At 41.4% G+C, this 19,651-nt stretch overlaps 1 protein-coding gene across 4 annotated transcripts in view; it reads right to left on the bottom strand.

Annotated features, from left to right (window-relative positions):
- Positions 1-19,651, bottom strand: part of LOC110836325 (uncharacterized) — a 214,051-nt gene that overhangs the window by 48,022 nt on the left and 146,378 nt on the right. For all 4 annotated transcript variants that reach the window (XM_087346680.1, XM_087346681.1, XM_087346682.1 and 1 more), the window contains one exon: positions 86-252. In XM_087346680.1, the coding sequence (XP_087202806.1) occupies positions 86-252 (167 nt within the window). The remainder of the gene's footprint in view (positions 1-85; positions 253-19,651) is intronic.

Raw genomic sequence — 19,651 nt, 5'->3', positions numbered from 1 at the left:
TTTTACTCAGCCATGAAATATATCCGTCTTGAATTGTGACTTGAAATAACAAGTAAAACTGGAAAACAGTACAAAGGTCACTTACACTTATGCAGTCGAAGGAAAGCAGCAGTTAATCTCAAAATGCTTGTCTTGTCCATTTTCTTTGGAGAATTCGCTACAGTGGGCACCAGCAGCGCGAGGTTGCTGATGTGCGCGTTCATCTTGTCGCGTCGGTGTTTCTCCATCATGTTGCGATTCTGACGACTGTAACTGAAACAGACAACAGCTGTTGAGAACTCGTGTTAACGTGGAACAAGCGTTTCTTCTTCTCAGGGTTTTAATAAGCAGAGACTAAACAGTGTAAATGCAATAAGAAACTGATCACGAATGGCGACTGGGTAAATGATACGAAAACTCACCAAAACAAGATCCCTTAATGAACCACCCAATTTACATGGTCAGTACATTCCTATCTGTAAGACTAAAAATAATGTTATCAACAATTTGAAGTTTTGATTAACACGTTATTCCTAAAATTATTCATTTTCAGGACTTTTTCCATCTTCTCTTCTTTAAAACCACGACGTTTCGGAGGCTGGTTCTGTCTCCGTCTTCAGATGAGAGGTATAATATTGTCCAGTGACAGAGACTAGCTCTATCTAAGGGGCCCAACAGAGTAGGTGCCTCTCACCTGAAGACGTAGACAGAACCAGCCTCCGAAACGTCGTGGTTTTAAAGAACAGACGATGGAAAAAGTCCCGACAATCAACAATTTAAGTGTAAACTACCGTCGTCAAAATCCTTTAGAACTGAATGTTATTCTTACATAAGTTTATATGTGTATAGTAATCATAGAAAAAAGTTATAGAATATATTTTCGTCGAAAATTAAGAAACACAACTTGGAGATCGGGAGAATTTTAAGTTGCTTTTCCGGATTTGCCATTTTAATCTCAGAATAGCTAGTTATTAAAGCTTTCCGTTAATACAAGAACAAATTTATATCAAAACTGTTTATGCGAATTTTAAAGTGCCAACATGACGACTGTTATAAAGAAGGCATTATGGAATCGCGTATCGCCTGAATAGCAGTCTTACGCTCTTCCATGACCGGAAACAAGTTATATGAGACGGGTTTCGTACGTCCACTTACAGACTACAGAGATTAACTGAATGCGTGATATGATTTCCATAGATTACATGAGCGTGTGCTGTCAGCTAGTCAGGCTTGCTGGCGGTAAATCGCATTATCAATACCTTCTTCGGACATAACAGCTCACTACAAAGGTCCAGCCAGACATGACACACATCCACCCCACCGCGCGCAACGAGAGAGTGTCGGCAGCACATCAAATTGTTTTACATTTCTGACCTCATACTGTACTAAGATTAAAACATTAGCAAATTACAAAAGTAAATTTATCTTCGAAAGCTATACCCGAACATAACCATGTACAAACAAGCATATACCGAAGGCATCATGCCAGAGGGGCGAATCTACAAAATGGATGATTTACGGGACACTAAATTCTTACGCTTATTTGCTTTGATAAATGTGCATTATTAGTGTTCATACGCCCAAATGTAACTGTCAGTATCACTGTGAAGAGCAGTATCAGCATTACGCCCTTCTGGCATGATGACATACATCCCACTGATTCACAATGAAACACCAAATATATCTGATTACGCTAATATGTTGATACGTTATTCTGTCATGACTCCCTCGACATTCTGAGTTCACACGCCACCAAGACGCAGAAACTCTGAGTTCAATTTATTATAACTTGTTGGGTCTGATAATCCTTGCACCACTACGTATCTCCATTGAATGAACATCAACACCAACGAGAAATGCAAAATGCATTTGGAAAATACACGTAATTCACTGAAGCGCACATTTACACTCCTGGCTATAAATAAGAAACGATTCCACTCTTTGCTTTGAATGTTTCCTGTGGTTGTTTTATCCTCGGACATTAGCAATTAATACTGCTGCAAAACTGCACGAAGATATTTCTTCTTGTCCTTCAACACCCGGGACTGTCCTCCCGCTGAAATACAGCAATTCCTGCATTCACTGTCACTGTTACTGTGTACCTAAAAATTATGCCATTAAGACGAAGGGATAATTTGAAGGTAAACTCTACATATTCTTAACTATGACAGAAGCCCACTGTTGCCATTGGAGAGGAAACTGTACCTTAGATGTAATGGCAAAGAGGAAAACCACGATCGTCCAACCTTTAGCCAGCCATTTTAACTGGCTCCCAAACCCGTCGACGCAATAAAGAGCACAATCACATTCCTAATTTTGTTAAAGCAGAAGTACTGCAACTGACGGGTGCTATGGCAACGAAATTATGCAACCTGACAAAACATGGGCTGCTCGTTTAAAAATAGATCCGTGCAAACAGCACATACATACTCACAGTGCATAGTTTATTGATCATGCACTATGGTTAGTCTCCACTGAACTTCAGAGATCTAGGAGAAACAATGGCTTGTTGCAGCGTGCGCCTGATAGAAAGGTCTAGACTACACACTAAGCACTCGTGCTGGAGAAGTTGCTGCACTATCACGGCGAACAAAACAATTCACCTTATGAAGATTTCTGTCTTCTGGGTTGTTGCGCTGTGTAGTATGTAAACATCTACCAGACTACACGGCGCAACAACCCAGAAGACAGAAATCTTCATACTCATCGCCCTGATGAAGGAGGCAGTATGACTTCTGAAACGTTGGTTAACATCGACCAGACTACACAGCGCAACAACCCAGAAGACAGAAGTCTTCATACTCATCGTCCTGATGACGGAGGCAGTATGACCTCTGAAACGTTGGTAAACATCGACCAGACTACACAGCGCAACAACCCAGAAGACAGAAATCTTCATACTCATCGCTGTGAAAACCTCAAATCATACAATTCACCTTATGCGATGTGATGAGTCCTGATACACTTATTAGGACTTATACGCGATGATTTAACGCGTCGGTATACAGTGCAAATATTTACCACACTTCAAGGTGGTTCATCCGAGAGGCCACAAGGACAATTACGCGTCATCGAACTATTTTATTCCAGAATGTGTGAAAAGAAAGGAATCTGAAAAGCGACAATAAAGAATAAATGGAAAAAAAATAATATGGATCAGCGTAACTTCTTCTGCCCTTAAGATGAAGGCAGTACGTTTCTTCGAAAAGCTGGATTCTGCCTACGGGTCTACACGGCGCCTAAGCACCAATAACCCAAAACACCAGCATCTTCCTCGCAGCAGTGAAAACCTTAAATCTCGTAAGAAATTCAACGATTGACCGGCAGACACAAAAATAGTAGTGGTAAGAACATATAGAGACCAGCTTACAAAACTCCCACGGACCAAAAACAAATGCAACAGGATGTGCGCCGTAAAACTTGGAGGCAGAAGAGAAAATGCGGAAAAACTGCAAGGCACCAATTCCGGCAGCAGTATGTAAGGAAGGAAGGAAGGAAGGAAGGAAGGAAGGAAATGTACGTACAGTGAAACAATCCTGGCGCACTGGCCAGCAATCTTCGCGAATGGCGCACATGACGTCACAGTTGTCTGGGTCAACAGCATTAGCGTGGACGAAGTGTCTCGAACCCGTCTGGTTGGATACCACAACTTGGTTGAGCGGATGACGTAGATTCCCCACACAGGGATTCCCCACGCCAACAAACAAGTCTTCAAAGTGAGCGTATGAGTTTCCCGCTTTTAACAAACACTGGAATGTGTCGACCAATAACAATAATAATAGTAACTGACAGACAGGCTAATGGAGGGAAATAAAGATAACAACATATTCACATGACGCCAAAAACTCAAGAAGGCAAATCCCATCCACACAACAGAAGCATCTATAGCAAATATCAAGCTACAACAAAAGTAACAACATACACAACCCCAGAGAAGACTACACGAAGCAAAAGTAAAAATAAGTATACTCTGTCCCAACACGTCTTCCTTCCACTGGGATCATGTCAAAGAACTCATTCCTATGTACAGAAACATCTGGCATCTAGAATTAACAAGGATGGTGTACAATGAGATAAAAATCAGGGATAACAGACACCCGCCTGACAGTACGTACATTCCAAAATAACTACACCCCATTAGAATGAAGACGCGGTGAATAATTTTACACACGCCGGGAACCAAACCCCGTCGTCCAGCCCAAAGCCTAATCGCTATTGTGACTGAGTCTACGCTTCCTAGTACATCTACAAATTACGAAGTTACTACATTCGATGGGAACAATACACGTTCAGCTGTCCAGCAGTTTAACAAGAACAATGTAATTTATCTCCCGAAGTTCTTCGGCCAACGGTCGGAACAAACCATCCGCACCCGTGTAAAAGTAAGCTCGTCTACCCCTGAAGATTTCTGTCTTCTGGTTTGTTTCGCCGTGTAGTCCGGTAGAAGTTTACCTAGGTTTCAGAGGTCCATGCTACCTCCATCATCAGGGCAATGAAAGTAGGATGGACCTCTGAAACGTTGGTGGACATCTACCAGACTACACGGCGCAACAACCCAGAAGACAGCAATCTTCAGACTCACCGCCGTGTAAACCTCAAACCCCACATTGTCTACCCCTGTTCAAGGACAATGCTGCCATGGTTACATCACGACACTGTGATAAGACTTGCTGACATAGCGGCTAAATTATTTGTCCGCTTTATACTGCAAACAAGGTTGCTATTTTCGCCGGAAATTGTGTTCTTTCTGAGAGAATTTAAATCATTATACGCTACAATAATTACTTATTATTTCAAAGTTTACCACATGAAAATATATAGAGCTAAGATAAATTAAGTGGACAACACCAAATATTACCTAACTATGCACTCTGTTCATAGAGGTGCCAAAGTTGTCCTGTGTTCTTAAGGTAATGAATACGGCGGGATATATTGGCCATGTACGTGGCATACAGACACAAGCAAAGCACAGAGCATTTTGATGGGTAAACGTTTTGGAAAACAGCCACTTGCACAAGCGAGGAAATATATTGCTAAAATGAGAGATCAATGGTTCTGTAATAAATCTTCCGAGTTCACCAACAGAAATTTCGCTGATATGGAGGAAAAACACACAGCGAATCTATAGTATTCAGAAAATCCGAATTCGATTCTAGACCAGAGACACTATTTTTGAGTCGCACTGCTTCCGAAAGCCACGGAAACTAAGGCAGTTGCTCTAAAACTGGCCATCGACTTCTTTAGTTCCGGTATCACAATACAGAGCGCGGTAACGCATCTGAATATAGCCACCGCCACCGCGTATCCTGAGATCCATCGTGGATTTCGGGAACAAGGATTGGCGGTGGCGGCCAAGTTGTGTGGGTTACATTCTTTGCGCCCGACTGATGGCGGGTGGACCCCGTTTTGTAAAATGTACTCTGCTGTAGTGTGGAAACCATCCTTCCTATTGGTTTACAGGACTGTTGCCAGCAGGAATAGGCCTGCACCCAACTCTGATACATCGCATGTTTTAAAGTTTTTAAGAAGAGTACTAGAAACTGCAATTTGTAACTTCTGCAACAATCATTCGTCCATGAAACTCCCCAGCCATGTCTAAAGTACAGGCTAATCGTATGCTTTTGGATTCAACACCTTGCTCTTAAATTCTTATCACTTGAGCTCTCGCCTCAGAGACGTGGAGCGCACAACTAACAAAAACAAGTTATGGAAGACGTTATGACGCTTACTTTCCCCTCAGTGTTTCCATCTACATAGACACACACTAGTGCGAAGTGTACATTAACACGAAACTGTACCAGTCTTCCTACCATTTCTCACGAACTCAACAAGGCGGGCAAAATTGAAGGATAAAACTGCAGTAGAGTTAAAGACAGAATGAGACCCTCTGTTAACGCCGTTCTTACAAAATTATTATTAGGCCAATCCACACACACACAAACTGTGCTGTAAACCCCTTTACCTTTCAAAACACGTAGCACACATGAAACAAGTAAAAAAGAACTTATATAGTGAAGATGGAGACAGTTGGTTTCTCCGAAACGTCGGTATCTACCTACGAATCTAAATGCGCCGTACCCTAAAAGAACACCATCTTCACCGCCGAGAAAACATAAAATCTCACAAAACTTCCACTAGAAAACTGCATGAAAAGAGACCGCTTGGGAGGCCGACTCAAGGAAGAGAAGTATTACATCTGATCTCCGGTCGTTAATTTTAAAGTGACTAAACTCGCTTTAGTTATGGCCAAACGCCTGGATTTTATGACGACGGTAATATCCATTCGGATTCCATGGCAATATTCTGTACTGAACAAACTAATTAACCACTAAGAAAGGCTCTGTACGTGTAACACGGTATTCCACCAAAATGTATGCGAAAGCAATACAAAAAGACACTGATAACGTACTTCCGAAGCAGTGCAGATAGCGACTGGCGGCAACATCATGGAATACAAACAAAACAAAAAGAACTCTCGAACACTGTACAAAAGGCTAGTCGCTTGAAAAAAATGCACACAAACTTCTTGTATCTAGCACAACAAATGAATACTGAACTAATAAATACCAATATGAACAAAGTCCACCATATTGCGTGTCTTTATTATCCTCGGGTTATGGTTTTAATGAGTTACACAGGCCAAACATGACCTGTTTAAACATTGCCCCTCTATACTGACCATTCGTTTCTTTACCACAGTCATAATTTCAGTACGTCAACTACTGACTGGCTGGCTGGCTGGCTGACCAACGTCATGGAGAAAAGTCTTTTTTTGTTTTTTTTAGAAAATAGTGAATGGTCGTTCAACCGGTCATGTAGTTCACGGCTCTCGAGAATCAAAAGATCCACCATCGTGTTTAGAAGAGCCCGACATTGGACTACCTGAATCAGTCCATACCTCACACCGACTCTTTAAGAACCTTTTTCATTAATAAAGTCTTCTCGGGATACCAGCCGTGTTAGTTGGTGATCAAATCGCCGACGTTTCGAGGACAGAGATGGTCCTCGAAACGTCGGCGATTGAGCTTAAACCGCATTTCAGTCCACTTAGAAATTCTTCAATACACGTGCTTCCCAGGAACGCAATTACCACGTGGTTAAACAGTGGTATAGCTGTAGCCCGTTTCGACTTAAATACTTCAATCTAGTTGTCCGGTGAAAGGAGCAAGGTTCAGAGAGAGACGATAAGAATGTGCAGCAACTCAGCAATGATTAATACAGTTCAAACTAGAAAGATACGTAATACAGCCAATTAAAAAAAATGAGATTATCTTACATTAAAGCAAATATTGCAAGCAGACGCTCAAAAACTACAAAAGCGACAAGTACAGGCCTCGCAACGTGTCCAAGGACTAACCAGATATAAAACATCTGGAAACAAGCTTAATTGTCGTGACGTCAGGAATTCTTTCCGTGGAAGGTTAACCAGTTCTTGTAGCTCAGAAACGAACAAAATGCTTCTTCAGATGTTCTGTGTCTCTCAACCAGCAAGCAGTCTTCAACTTAAATGCGTTTCCACGCAAACCTAATTAACAAAACAGAAAACTGTGGTAACAACAGTGGCATTTTGTTCAGCCCTGTTTTGTCATCTAATCGTCCTACGCTGCTCTTTCTTAGCTTCAGCGCTGCTGCGTCGATATTTGACCTTTTTAGCAAATACATCTGATTTTTACCTTTTAGGGTTTCTCTATTACTCACTGCATTTCTTTTTAAACTGCCAATTTTATTTATAGTACAAAACCTTTAGCTCGGTCGGTATTGCAGAAAAGCTAACAGAATCGACCGTGGAGTGAGTTTGATGACAGGCCTATAAGTAATCCAAACAACAATATAAGGTCGATACAAAGGTAAATTTGCTGGACATCATTTTTGGGAACACACTGCACTTACGAAGGATGATCATTAAATGTGTTGATCGACTTAACTACAGGGTTCGATTCCCGGCAGGGATAAAAGATTTTTATTTTGGCCTCCGCGTCCAGACCGGCTGTGTAGCCCACCCAGCCTCTTATCCTATCTGGACCTGGAACCCTTTCCCAGCGGCAAAGTTGACACCCACCTTCATGAGATGATAAAGTTGCGTCATATTGTGATAAATATATATTTGTTTAAATCTTGTCAGTCAAATCACAATAAAATTCCTATTACATATTAAAATATTACTAAAATTAACATACTTCCAGACGGACATAACTCCTCCACAACTTCATTTCTGGATGACACAAAAAACAACAACAAAACGTTCACCCACACAAAATCATGTTAAGCACGACGTACATATACAGAACAACTTCGAATACGATATTAAAAAATACAATAAAATCTGGAAGAAAACATCATTTGAAGTCTGATAAACATCTGACTAAAAGTTGCATTTAAGAAATTATATTTAAGTTTATATAATTTTATACACCTGAAGATGGTTCTTCTAGAAGCGAAACATGTCGTGTAAAAAGTGATGTTCTAATGTAAATCGAATATTTCGATAGAGAACATCATTTTAAATATTTAAATGTTAATTTTAGTAATATTTTAATATTTAATAGGAATTTTATTGTGATTTGACTGACAAGATTTAAACAAATACCCACCTTCATCTAATGCCGAGGTCAAGGGTGGACTACTATCTCCACTGCTGAACTTTCAAATTAAATTAATTTACTTGCAACATGGTACGATCTGTCCTGGACTTCCTGATACAACTAGTCAGTGTGGAAAATTCCACGTCCAGTGTCTTACGTAGTAGCAGCACTGCACTTAAATTCCATGTTTCATCCGTTCTCCAAAGATGATCAATTTCATTCAAAATTCGCGAACGCTATTATTTACTAATGTGACACAGACTCAATCTAACTTTGAACTCCACAAAGCCTCGTCGTATGCACAGAAATGTAAATGCACAAATTGTTACTTACAGCTGTATGACATAGGCGATGGTTACAGTTTCTCATTTATTACTTTTCCCCCAAAATGCTGTTCTTATGAGCGTTCACACCCACCCCCACAGTGTCTATTAAACAGCTCCATCCAACCGTCCGCAATCAAAATAAGTAGTTACTCATTCTTTATGGGGGTGTTTACAGTAGTCTAAAATGCCTCCAGCCTCCATGATTTCAAGATATAATGGAGCCAGTTAACTTGTACGTGGTCAGTTTTGTTTTGACAAAACATATTCTTGGAGTTCAAGAGCGGCAGAGTCGAGGTAATACTCAGCAGTTCAATCCCGTCCATTCCTTGTACTTTAGGTGAAGCATAGACCTACATTTCGAAGGTTATAAAATTTCAGGACCCTGTATAAAGTGGTGCTGTCGCCCACACCTCATAATTTAGCAGCCCTGGCATGCAGAAATTGCTTATGTTGGGATGTTACTAAAACGTAGACAAATGGGGTAGCTTCAACTTGGCATAAGTTAAATATCACGCTTAATCAAAATCCATGAAAAGGTTCGAAAGATAAGAGGAACACACGCGTGCGGACAGATACATGGATATAATATGATGTATCTTCCCATATACGATAAGGACAGTGGGTTACGCAGATGAACGAGCATAACCTTAGATTACAAAGTTCCACAACAGATGCAACCACATTATAAGAATAATGCATAATAAAATAAACAATAAAAATCAGCGCTGCTAAAAATAGTCAGCAGAGTAAATTACGTAAAGGAAAACTATCACAGACACGGACAATCTGTGATGACGCACAAAAAGTGGTTTTGGCGCACAAGAAAAAGTTACTGCATCGTATTAAACAACTTACGACTGCAACTATATCCGATATCCATAAGTTTTATTATTTATTTATAGTGTTCTGTCTGACGACAGGTCCATATGAACAGGATCCTTCCATCCTTTTCTCGGACTGGGACCTGTTCATATACGTTCTTGGCAGATGATCCAGGAGTGGTTTGCCATTGCCTTCTTCTGTGTGTGAATGGAGTAATTGTTGGGATGCCACGGAGAAACCGGGGAAGAAGCCCCCGGAGGAAAACTCCGTGTTGCCTAGACCACGGCCTTGCCCAACACAAGTTATAAATTCGGGCACCGCCGGGAATCGAACCCGGGACCCCAGGATTACAAAGCCAGCGTTCTAACCGCTAGACCACCGTGGCCGGTTATCCATAAGTACATAACATAAAATGTAACTCAATAATAAAATATATCAGAAGACATAAAAGCATATATAAAAAGTTCAGACATATTTCCTCACATCTATTAGGCCCATATGTAAATTCAGTTACATAAGAACTATATGCAATAGAATCCTTGAAAATCATACAGTTACTCTGCTGGTTAAGAAATCAACCGCCTTTTATATAACCAGAAACATCATTATCATGTTTACGTTGAGTTCGCTAATACATCGTACTGGAATCGGTTATGCAATCAAGAAACAAGAAATGGGTTAATAAGGCCCGTGTTTTTTAGAGACATTTAAATATAAAAATGAAAAAAAGTCCCTGAAAATCGTGCCAAGCACGACTTCAGTGTAACAATTAACCCACTCCAAGGTATAAAATCTCCCCAAAAAAGTTAATCCTTTAACCGGGCAATAAATTACTTGTTTTTGTAACACTAAAGTTAACTGCTGCGTCTACAGAAGTCAGACAATGGAGACTTAACTATGTCGGGGGGGGGGGGGGAAGACAACTCTCCGTCTTATCTAAAATATTCAATATTACATCCCCACCTATGTAGGTTTTCCGAAATTTGTTTATCATTTCTATATGCGCCCTAGATGCACCATCTCACCAGTGTGTAATTATTAGGAGATGAATTCTTTTTGGAGATATACTTTGACCATTATGTAATAATACAAACTTAAAATAATGCCATCAAATTCAGTCTGCATAAGTAAAATATATGCATATACGTAAGTTACATACGAAAACTGAGCGTTATGAAGCCACAAGGAAGAAAGCATACTGACCAAGAAATCATTAATTATTTTAAAGTCTAATTTCTCCATATAATTCCTCACAACTGACGGAATGTTATCAGTGCTCAATCAGCGTTCTCAAGCACAATTAATATTAAAACTTAAAACACTGGGAGGTTCAACATCTGAACGCGAAAATTCACGACTTCAAACGAACCAGCGACAATTTCATCCACTCCTCAATTCATTTTCATAAGAACCACAACTTCTTTTAAGCTACAAACATCGCAAATTGATTTGCCTCGTAGCATGTCGGCCTCCTCGTAAATAGTTCGGCCCGATTTCCAGAGCTGGCTTCACGTATATCGTGGAGACGTTGCTTACAAAATGCTTGGCTATCACAACCAAACAAAGATATGTGACATCGAAGGTTGCATCGCACTAGTCACGACTGCAGAATACCGCTCGGATGCAAGCTGAACACAGCTCATTAAAAAAGGTTTCCCAGAAAACAATTTCGTCTCGCAACACAGCTGACGGATGCCATCATATGCGTGAGCACCGAACAAAGTTCTGAAAAACCTAGGACGCCAACTTTCCTTCAAACGCATACACACGCGAGAGCGCGTTGACACGCACACAGGGCTAATGTTCAATGTCAGAGAATTCCTTGTTTTAGTCCCGTAAAACAGCCAATTTGCACTCACTTCATGACAACAGTCCATATTTCGTACTTACTCTTTCCGCCTCCTTCCATATCTTTTTCAATTCACTGTTAATTAATTATCATGATAAGTGAACTCCATGACTGCCAGAATATGATAATTAAACATTCGTTCACCCTATGTTATTTAGTCTGAGCTACTGATAATTCCTTTAAATAAATCACAAATTATTAAGTCCAGCAAGCGAACAAAACAATAATTATAAAAATTAGTGACCCATTTCCTTGCACAGTGTCTAACTGTACATTATCTTCTTATGATAACCCCAAAATTATAAAAATGGCCGCCACTGTGAAACCAACCACGAAATTCAGTGCAGACTTCTCTTCGATGTAGTTATCAATCACCAAGAAGTGGTTCGGGGCAACGACTTGCAATATCGGCAGATTGGAGGCACCACATAAGAGCTAATAATTTCGATCGGTGCCTCCCGACAGCTTTCTGTTTCGACCTTTCACTCTGTAAGTGGCATTTGGCGCTATGTACATCGGCCCTGTCTACTTTTGTTTATTTTCGTCTTGGTTACCTGGAAAATAATTCGATCGTTTACTCCAATGGGATTAATTTAGGTTACGTTACGCTAACCGGATTACTTTACTGCGGTCCTCCCACTGGTATATGGGCGGTGCTGTTATATTTTATTCCTGTATTGAACCTGAAAACAGAGACATCCAATATACGAAGCACAGTAGCTTACAGAATTTGTATAACTGCCATAATATAAATAACAACGAATAATGTCCAAATTTAGAACGCTGGCCTTGTAATCCTGGGGTCTCGGGTTCGATTCCCGGCGGTGCCCGAATTTATAACTTGTGTTGGGCAAGGCCGTGGTCTAGGCAACACGGAGTTTTCCTCCGGGGGCTTCTTCCCCGGTTTCTCCGTGGCATCCCAACAATTACTCCATTCACACACAGAAGAAGGCAATGGCAAACCACTTCTGGATCATCTGCCAAGAACGTATATGAACAGGTCCCAGTCCGAGAAAAGGATAGAAGGATCCTGTTCATATGGACCTGTCGTCAGACAGAACACTAAATAAATATAAAAAAACGTAAGAACAGAAACAGTGGTTCGTACAGAATTCGTAAGTTTATGAACTCGTCAAAAAATTTCACATATCCATGTCTAATGGATTAGGTATGACCAGAAATTTCGAGCGGCAGCCATCCTGTTCTTTAAGTTCTACACACACACACAAAACACAGATTCCAGACATACAACAGGCTCTACAGAACATCTTTGGGGTTAGCTGGTGCAGAAACGTACTTATTGCAATCTGGATGCAGGCATACTTATCTGAATTAACATTAAGCTTCGCCACGTTTAACTATTAAATACAGTACGAGCGTACGAATACTCAGAATACAAACAATAGATTAAATTATTTCGACAGCAACCGCCATCTCATGTGTTTGGTTCGGAACGTTGCTAGGAAACCTGACCTTATGCATCAGTGCTTTACCATATTTTTCGTCTGTACTCCGAGTCGCATATGTCGTTTTGAGACCACCATTGATGTGAGATCACAAAAGAGTAAATATTCGTCGAACCGAAGAAATAAGGATCTAAGGAACACGAACAGCGTGCCACCCTAGCAATACGAGGTGCGATCAGAAAGTTTCCAGACTGCGCCTATAAAAACCCGTACACTTATCTCAGGTATTAAATTCATCCATCACCCTCGAAGTAGTTCCCCTGGGAGTGAACACAACGATCCCAGCGCCGCTGCCAAGCCTGGAAGCATCCCTGGAAATCTTTCTTTGTCAGCCTGTCAAGCACCATCTGCGATTCTGCCTGAATCTCTTCTATCGTCTCAAATCTCCTTCCCTTTAGCTGAATTTTCATCTTTGGGAAGAGGAAGAAGTCACACGGAGCTTAGAAAGGAAGTTGGGGTCGGTTCTAGCAAGATCTTTGAGCTCCTGACAAACGAGAAGTCGATTCTGCTTCTGGTCCTCAGACAGGATGCGTCGCATGTGGAGTTCTTCCTTTAGAATCAGCTGACAGGTCCCATAGCCTATCCCAACAATGTCGCACAAGTCGTTGATGGTACGACGTCGATCTTCGTGAATGGCCTGCCGAATCTTCGTAACATTTTCGGGCGTTGTGCTCGAAGATGGTCGTCCAGAACGCTCGTCATCATCGACAGAGGTTCGGCCATTTTTAAAACGTGAATGCCACACAAAAGTTTGTGCACGACCCATTGCGGACTCCCCAAATGCTTGCTTTAGCATTTCATAGGTTTCCGTAGCCGTTCTGGCGAGTCTTTGGCAAAATTTGATGCACACGCCATTCCGAAATCGCAGGAGGGTCGGTGTAATGCACTACCAAAACGCCCGTAACTAAGAAACAAATGCTAATTCGATGATGCCGGCTGGCACACTGATTCACTATGAATGTAGGCCGTACCCCCTAGCGGCAGAAGCTCGTACTACATCCGGTTCGCCCGCTATTGACACAGTCTTGAAACTTTGTGATCGCACCTCGTATATCGGGTAACTATGGCCTGCAGTTGAAATTTTACCTAATCACTATGCTACAACTGCTGCTCCCACTGTTACACTTACGATGCAGACTGCGTATTTAAATAGCATTAAGACGACAGTAGGTTTAAAATACGTGATTAAATTCACTACACGTTTCAAAATCGTAACTGTGCTAAATGACGCGACGGTTTCAACTCGTCCGTCTGCTATCTGAAGACGTGCCATGCGGTGGCGACAAAGGACCCACGGCCGTGGCGTACTCAATGGTGGCATCCCAGCATTCCTGATATAACTGAGAAGGAACGCGAAAATCCTGCCGGAATGGCCGATATCCCGGTCAAGAATCAAACTAGTCACCTCCAGAATACACGTCACAGGCGACACATTTACAGCAACATAAACGATAAAGATAACATTAATAAATGCACTTCGAAACTTAATAACGCTGCAAGCTCAAAGTTCAGTCCCTTGACCTTAAACACGTCATAACACATTCTCAGACTGACAGGACATTACTATGCGCATATGACAATGCGCACAACAAATCTGTATTCTCTGCTTACTACGTCATTTGCACTGTTCAATTGAATAAATTGGCAATTAAAAGAATACGTTTCGTCCCGAGAATAAAGAGGTGAGTGAAATCGATGTCCAATAAATAGAAAATGTCTGATGTATAACTTGTTTTCTGTTCATAGTTCCGTACCGTATTTGCTATACCTTGCCTGAATAGACACATTTTTGTCACAAATGGGAAAACAATTAAGCTCGACAGCAGATAAATGTTGCGCAGAACACTTCGACGAACTAATGGCAAATGCAATCAAAAGCAGAAGATTCTCACGACGGTTCAGGAGTCGATGGTTTTCTCGGCTGTAAAGCGTGTAGACTTGCACAATCCTAAACGAACAACACTGACAAAAAATAATAACAAAGCTGAAACAGCTCACTTTACAGTAACCTGGCTTCAAGATGTGTAATCTGGATCATCAATACATGGACAATGCAGTATTATTTAATCTATGTGTAATTATTCGTCTTAAACAGATACATGTCTGAAATGGATAAATGTTAAGGTTTCTCGGATTCCGTTACAAGCATTTCGCCTGTGCCTGGTAATGGGGATGTGAAGTGATAAAAGTTCGGGAAACATTCTCTCACACATCACATCCATTTAAAAAAAAATACATACGAGGTTCACATTTTCTTAGCTAAATGAAATATACATTTAAAATAGCATTACATTACGATATAATTTTTGGACTTATATCACTTTATCCCCGCACCGGAGAACTGTTCACTGCATTAAGACATCAACACATTCAGCATCACATTTTTAAAAGAATCTGATAACTTGAACTATCACAAATTTTAATTTAATTCCAAGAAATGCATAATAGCGTACTGTCGGTACTGTTGACAATTCGGTATCTTCTTTGCCACATTTGTAATGCGGGACAGTATAGGCAATGAACAAACCAAAGATCTCTTGTTCTTTCACACAAATCTAAACTGCAGGTCCGCTGAGGATAGGTTAGCTCACCGCACAGCCCTCAAGCTGGAGGAGACCCCTTGTCGGCATTCCGGGGCTGCAAATTCAATGAATTCGCAGCAACCCTAGATATCTGAACGTCGTGTCTTTGCCAGTTACGAGTAACAAAACACGAAAGCACTTTTAGACAAACAGGTTATCCATTCTTCACACAAAATCCGTACAATAAAATTAAAATGGGGGTGCGCCAATCTCTGCCCCCCCCCCCGTCCGCGTGTTTTAACCCAAAAACTAGCCATGAAGATCTATTATATTTGGAAATAGCCGTGCCGTGTGACAAGTCAGAGCGAACTTCACTTGGAAAACTATTTCTCAGTCGTTCAAGATATTGCCCTACCTTTAAAAAGTTCGCCATCAGACCTAATTCTGATGCAGCTGAATCCAGACCACACCCCCGCACACCTTTTATCGAAAAAATGTTTTATTATTACCCTTGTTTTTATGCTTTGGACTTCCATATGGTCATTCTAAGTTTAATATATTTTAATTCATATTTTATTCAGTGACACAATCAACAGTGGCTTAATATAAGGAACTATACAGCCATCTGTCTGAAGAGATTCATGAAAACTATGAAAAACCTGTCGGGACAACCGGTTCCCACGCCAAAGTTTGAACCCGGGACCTTTCGAACAGGAAAATGGAGTGCTGCAAACTCGATCACGAGGTTTCCGTCTAAAACGGTTTTAACATTTGTCAACCCCCCCCCCATTCGTGCTACATGTCCAGTCCATCTCATTCTCCTTGATATAAATCTCCCTACAAATCTGTGACGTGAAGCAACAGGCAACGCTGCCCGGCCCTCGCTGTGTTGTGAACCACGTTCTCTTTGCAGTGCGATGACCTGGACAATACAAACCGTGTTATCCTATCCAGGATGTGAGATAACTCAATAGCCTGCCAACAAGTATAAGAGTTACTGTGTAGAAGCCAGGGAAAATAAGAGACAAATATTAACTAACCGTGTTCTAGTCATTCCCTTGATTTCATCTGCTCTGAAACATGCACCCTGGTCGCATTCACAGACCAACAAATTTTCAAAAAGACGTTAGCTGAAACTCTCATTAAAACACAACATATTATATCACAGAAAATTTCAAATGTCCCGAGCGGGATTCAAATCTGCGACTTCAGTGTGTGGGCCACAAGCATAGCATACCTATATACGATGCTCAATGGTTTTGAATTAATATCTTTTCGAAACCACAACATAAATGTTGAGCATTCGCTATCGAAACTTCACACAAATGGACACAGATATTTTCAAAAAAATCGTTAGAATACGAAGATAGTCTTAAAACTTCTAAAAAATGCCGTTGTACCTGAAAGAAAACACGACGTTTCCGACGTCTCACGTGACTAACGATGTTAAGGAAATAATCGCTGTTTACGATGAGAATTATATGAAACCCATAAATACATGTGTGGGGAAAATAAAGAGTTACTTGTTGCGCAGTTATGATTGTTTTAATATGTTAAGCTTACTTTGTGAGATTAGTCTGCCTTGCTCACTTCCTTTTGACGAGGACTCTACACGGCACAGCACAAAACCTACACAATTCCTTTGTAGTGGTGTTGCCATATCAGCACGCCGTTGAGTCAATATTTAAACTAGAAATGTTGAGGATGTTTGAGGCAATGAGACTCGAATATTTTGCCCTCGAGGGAAGTAGATATGGAGTTGGAGACGGAGAAATTGGAAGGATTTTTGTGTTTCAGGAGCCAGAAAAATGGGGGGATTGCTGTTTGGATGACCGATATTTAGAGATTCTGGCAAAAATGTTGGGCTAGGTTAAGGAGGTTTCTAGAAATTAGATGTGCTGTGATTACTCTACACCACCACTGTTGGTTTCATACGAGTTGACAGAAATAACGCGAGGTCACGATGCTGGACGCCCAAAAGAACTAATAATCCAAAATGGCGCATATGGTGATTGTATCGTAACAGACATGTTTTCCCAGAAAGCTGTGACGATGCTATACTTGATAACACGAATTCAAAGCAATATATGAAAGGTATGATATCCAACGCCATGAAGGTGCGTCGGTCTGCTGAATTTGGCAACACTGGAGATACGCTTGAGCAATATTCTCTCAAGAGTTGGGGGGGGGGGGAGAGAGAGAGAGACAAAGAGAACCGTGGGTGAACGACCGGGCCTGCCTCACTGCAATGCTGCTGGCAGGAAGGTCCGGGACTGACATCGATTTTCAGCTCTCCACAGCGCTTACTATAGCTAAAGCTTGCGAGAGTGTTTGCTCGCCTGGACATAACCTAGCTCAACGGAGCCCGGTCAATACTAGGTCAGAAGCGGCCATCTTTTTTTCCCAGACTTCAGTGGGACTTGCATTCTGACCTGCCCCCATACCACTATGAACCAGCCCTGACTCAGCTTTATCGACCGCCATCTTCACAACACAAACAATAAAATTTGATCTGCATAACTGCAGCGGCTGCAACACACGGCAACATATGATCCCCGTTTAATCCCTCACCATACTACACAGGCACTAGAACCGATTTTATAGCTCGTCAGCAACCCAGCAGACAGCCTAATAAAATCAACCCGTCCGTCTGTCCGCATGTCATGAACGGCTAAACGTATTTTCTTCATATCTGATACTGGAGAGATCTGTCAAAATTTGGCACATCGCAATTTTGGCCAATTTCAGGTCTCAACTCCTCTGTGTACTTACGAAACTGGACATTAATGAAGAACACTACATAATCATGACGAGCCGGGATAGCCCAGTCAGTATAATGACTAGCTACGGGCTGGACGACCTGGGTTCTATCCCCGACGGGGGCAGAGGATTTTTCCTCTAGCCTCTGCGTCCAGACCGGCTCTGGGGCTCACCCAGCCTCCTCTACAATGGGTACCGGGGTCCTTTCCCGGGGGTAAAGCCGGCCGGGGCGTGATGCTGACCACTCACCCCCATCTAGTGCCGAGGTCAAGGAAGAGAGGAGCTATACCTCCACTCACCCCAAACGCCTACATGGCGTATAGTGGGACAAACTTTACTTTACTACATAATCATGAGTTTCAAGAACTGTACTCTTCTCTCAATACTATTAGGGTGACAAAATCTTTGAGTATGTACCACTCAAGGGAGAAATAAGAAATTAACAACTGGGAGATTTCGCGAGTATATGGGTCTTGCAGAAACAGCTTTTGAATCAGTGGATTAGACTCGATTCAGGATATAATCCAAATGAAAAGGCCTTTTGGTTCCATTAAAGTAATACATTTATTGACCAGCTGAATAAACCGTCAACGTTTTAAGAAAGACCACAAACCACTTACTTTGTTTTCCACACTGACATCTGGACATGGCAAGTCAATACAAGGGACTGGCTACAGGTTGGACAACGGAGGTCAGATTTCTGGCAGGAACAGGATGTTTGCTCCTCGCCACCATGTCCTCATTCCAACTCACCAATCATTCTATCCAATGGCATTGGGTGATTTCCCCTGGGGTAAAGCGGCCTAAGCATTAGACGATAATTCATCACCATTTGGTGCCAGGATTGAATTGCTTTACCATCATTTCCTCTGTTGGCCTTCATGGCGCAGTGCTTAACCAGAGAGTTCTTCTTACGTTGGCACAGCTGTGATATAAAATATCCTTAACTGAGAATACACGCTTTCAGCGGGGTTTGGGGAAGATGTAAAACGGCTACCCTCTTCCCATTATGGCTTTATTTTTCCTTTGCAGAGTGTCTGTCACTAAAAACATGAAACCAACCAAAACTGTCTCATCGTAATAAGAATACATGGTGAACACTCAAGATAAAAGTGAAAGCAGAACACTTGTTGTGGTGATTATATCGCCCGCTTCTAATTCTAGTTTGTTTGCAAGCGGCTAAACGTCTTTTCTCGTATCCTTCAATATGTGTGCAAATTCTGCATTCATATATTCCGTGGAAGACCCTCTTCCGGTGGCAACTGTCGGTTCATGTTCCAACTGTAATTTGTTATCTGATTTTTAGAGCAATGCCAAGTGAAGGCATGAGCATATCAATTCTTCA

Source organism: Zootermopsis nevadensis, unplaced genomic scaffold (assembly GCF_977971745.1).
Source record: "Zootermopsis nevadensis isolate Lab colony 2312 unplaced genomic scaffold, Znev_1.0 Znev_ptg000010l, whole genome shotgun sequence".
Classification (NCBI taxonomy): Eukaryota; Metazoa; Arthropoda; class Insecta; order Blattodea; family Termopsidae; genus Zootermopsis; species Zootermopsis nevadensis.
The sequence above is the reverse complement of the archived record's forward strand: the minus strand, read 5'-3'. Positions and strand labels throughout refer to the sequence as shown.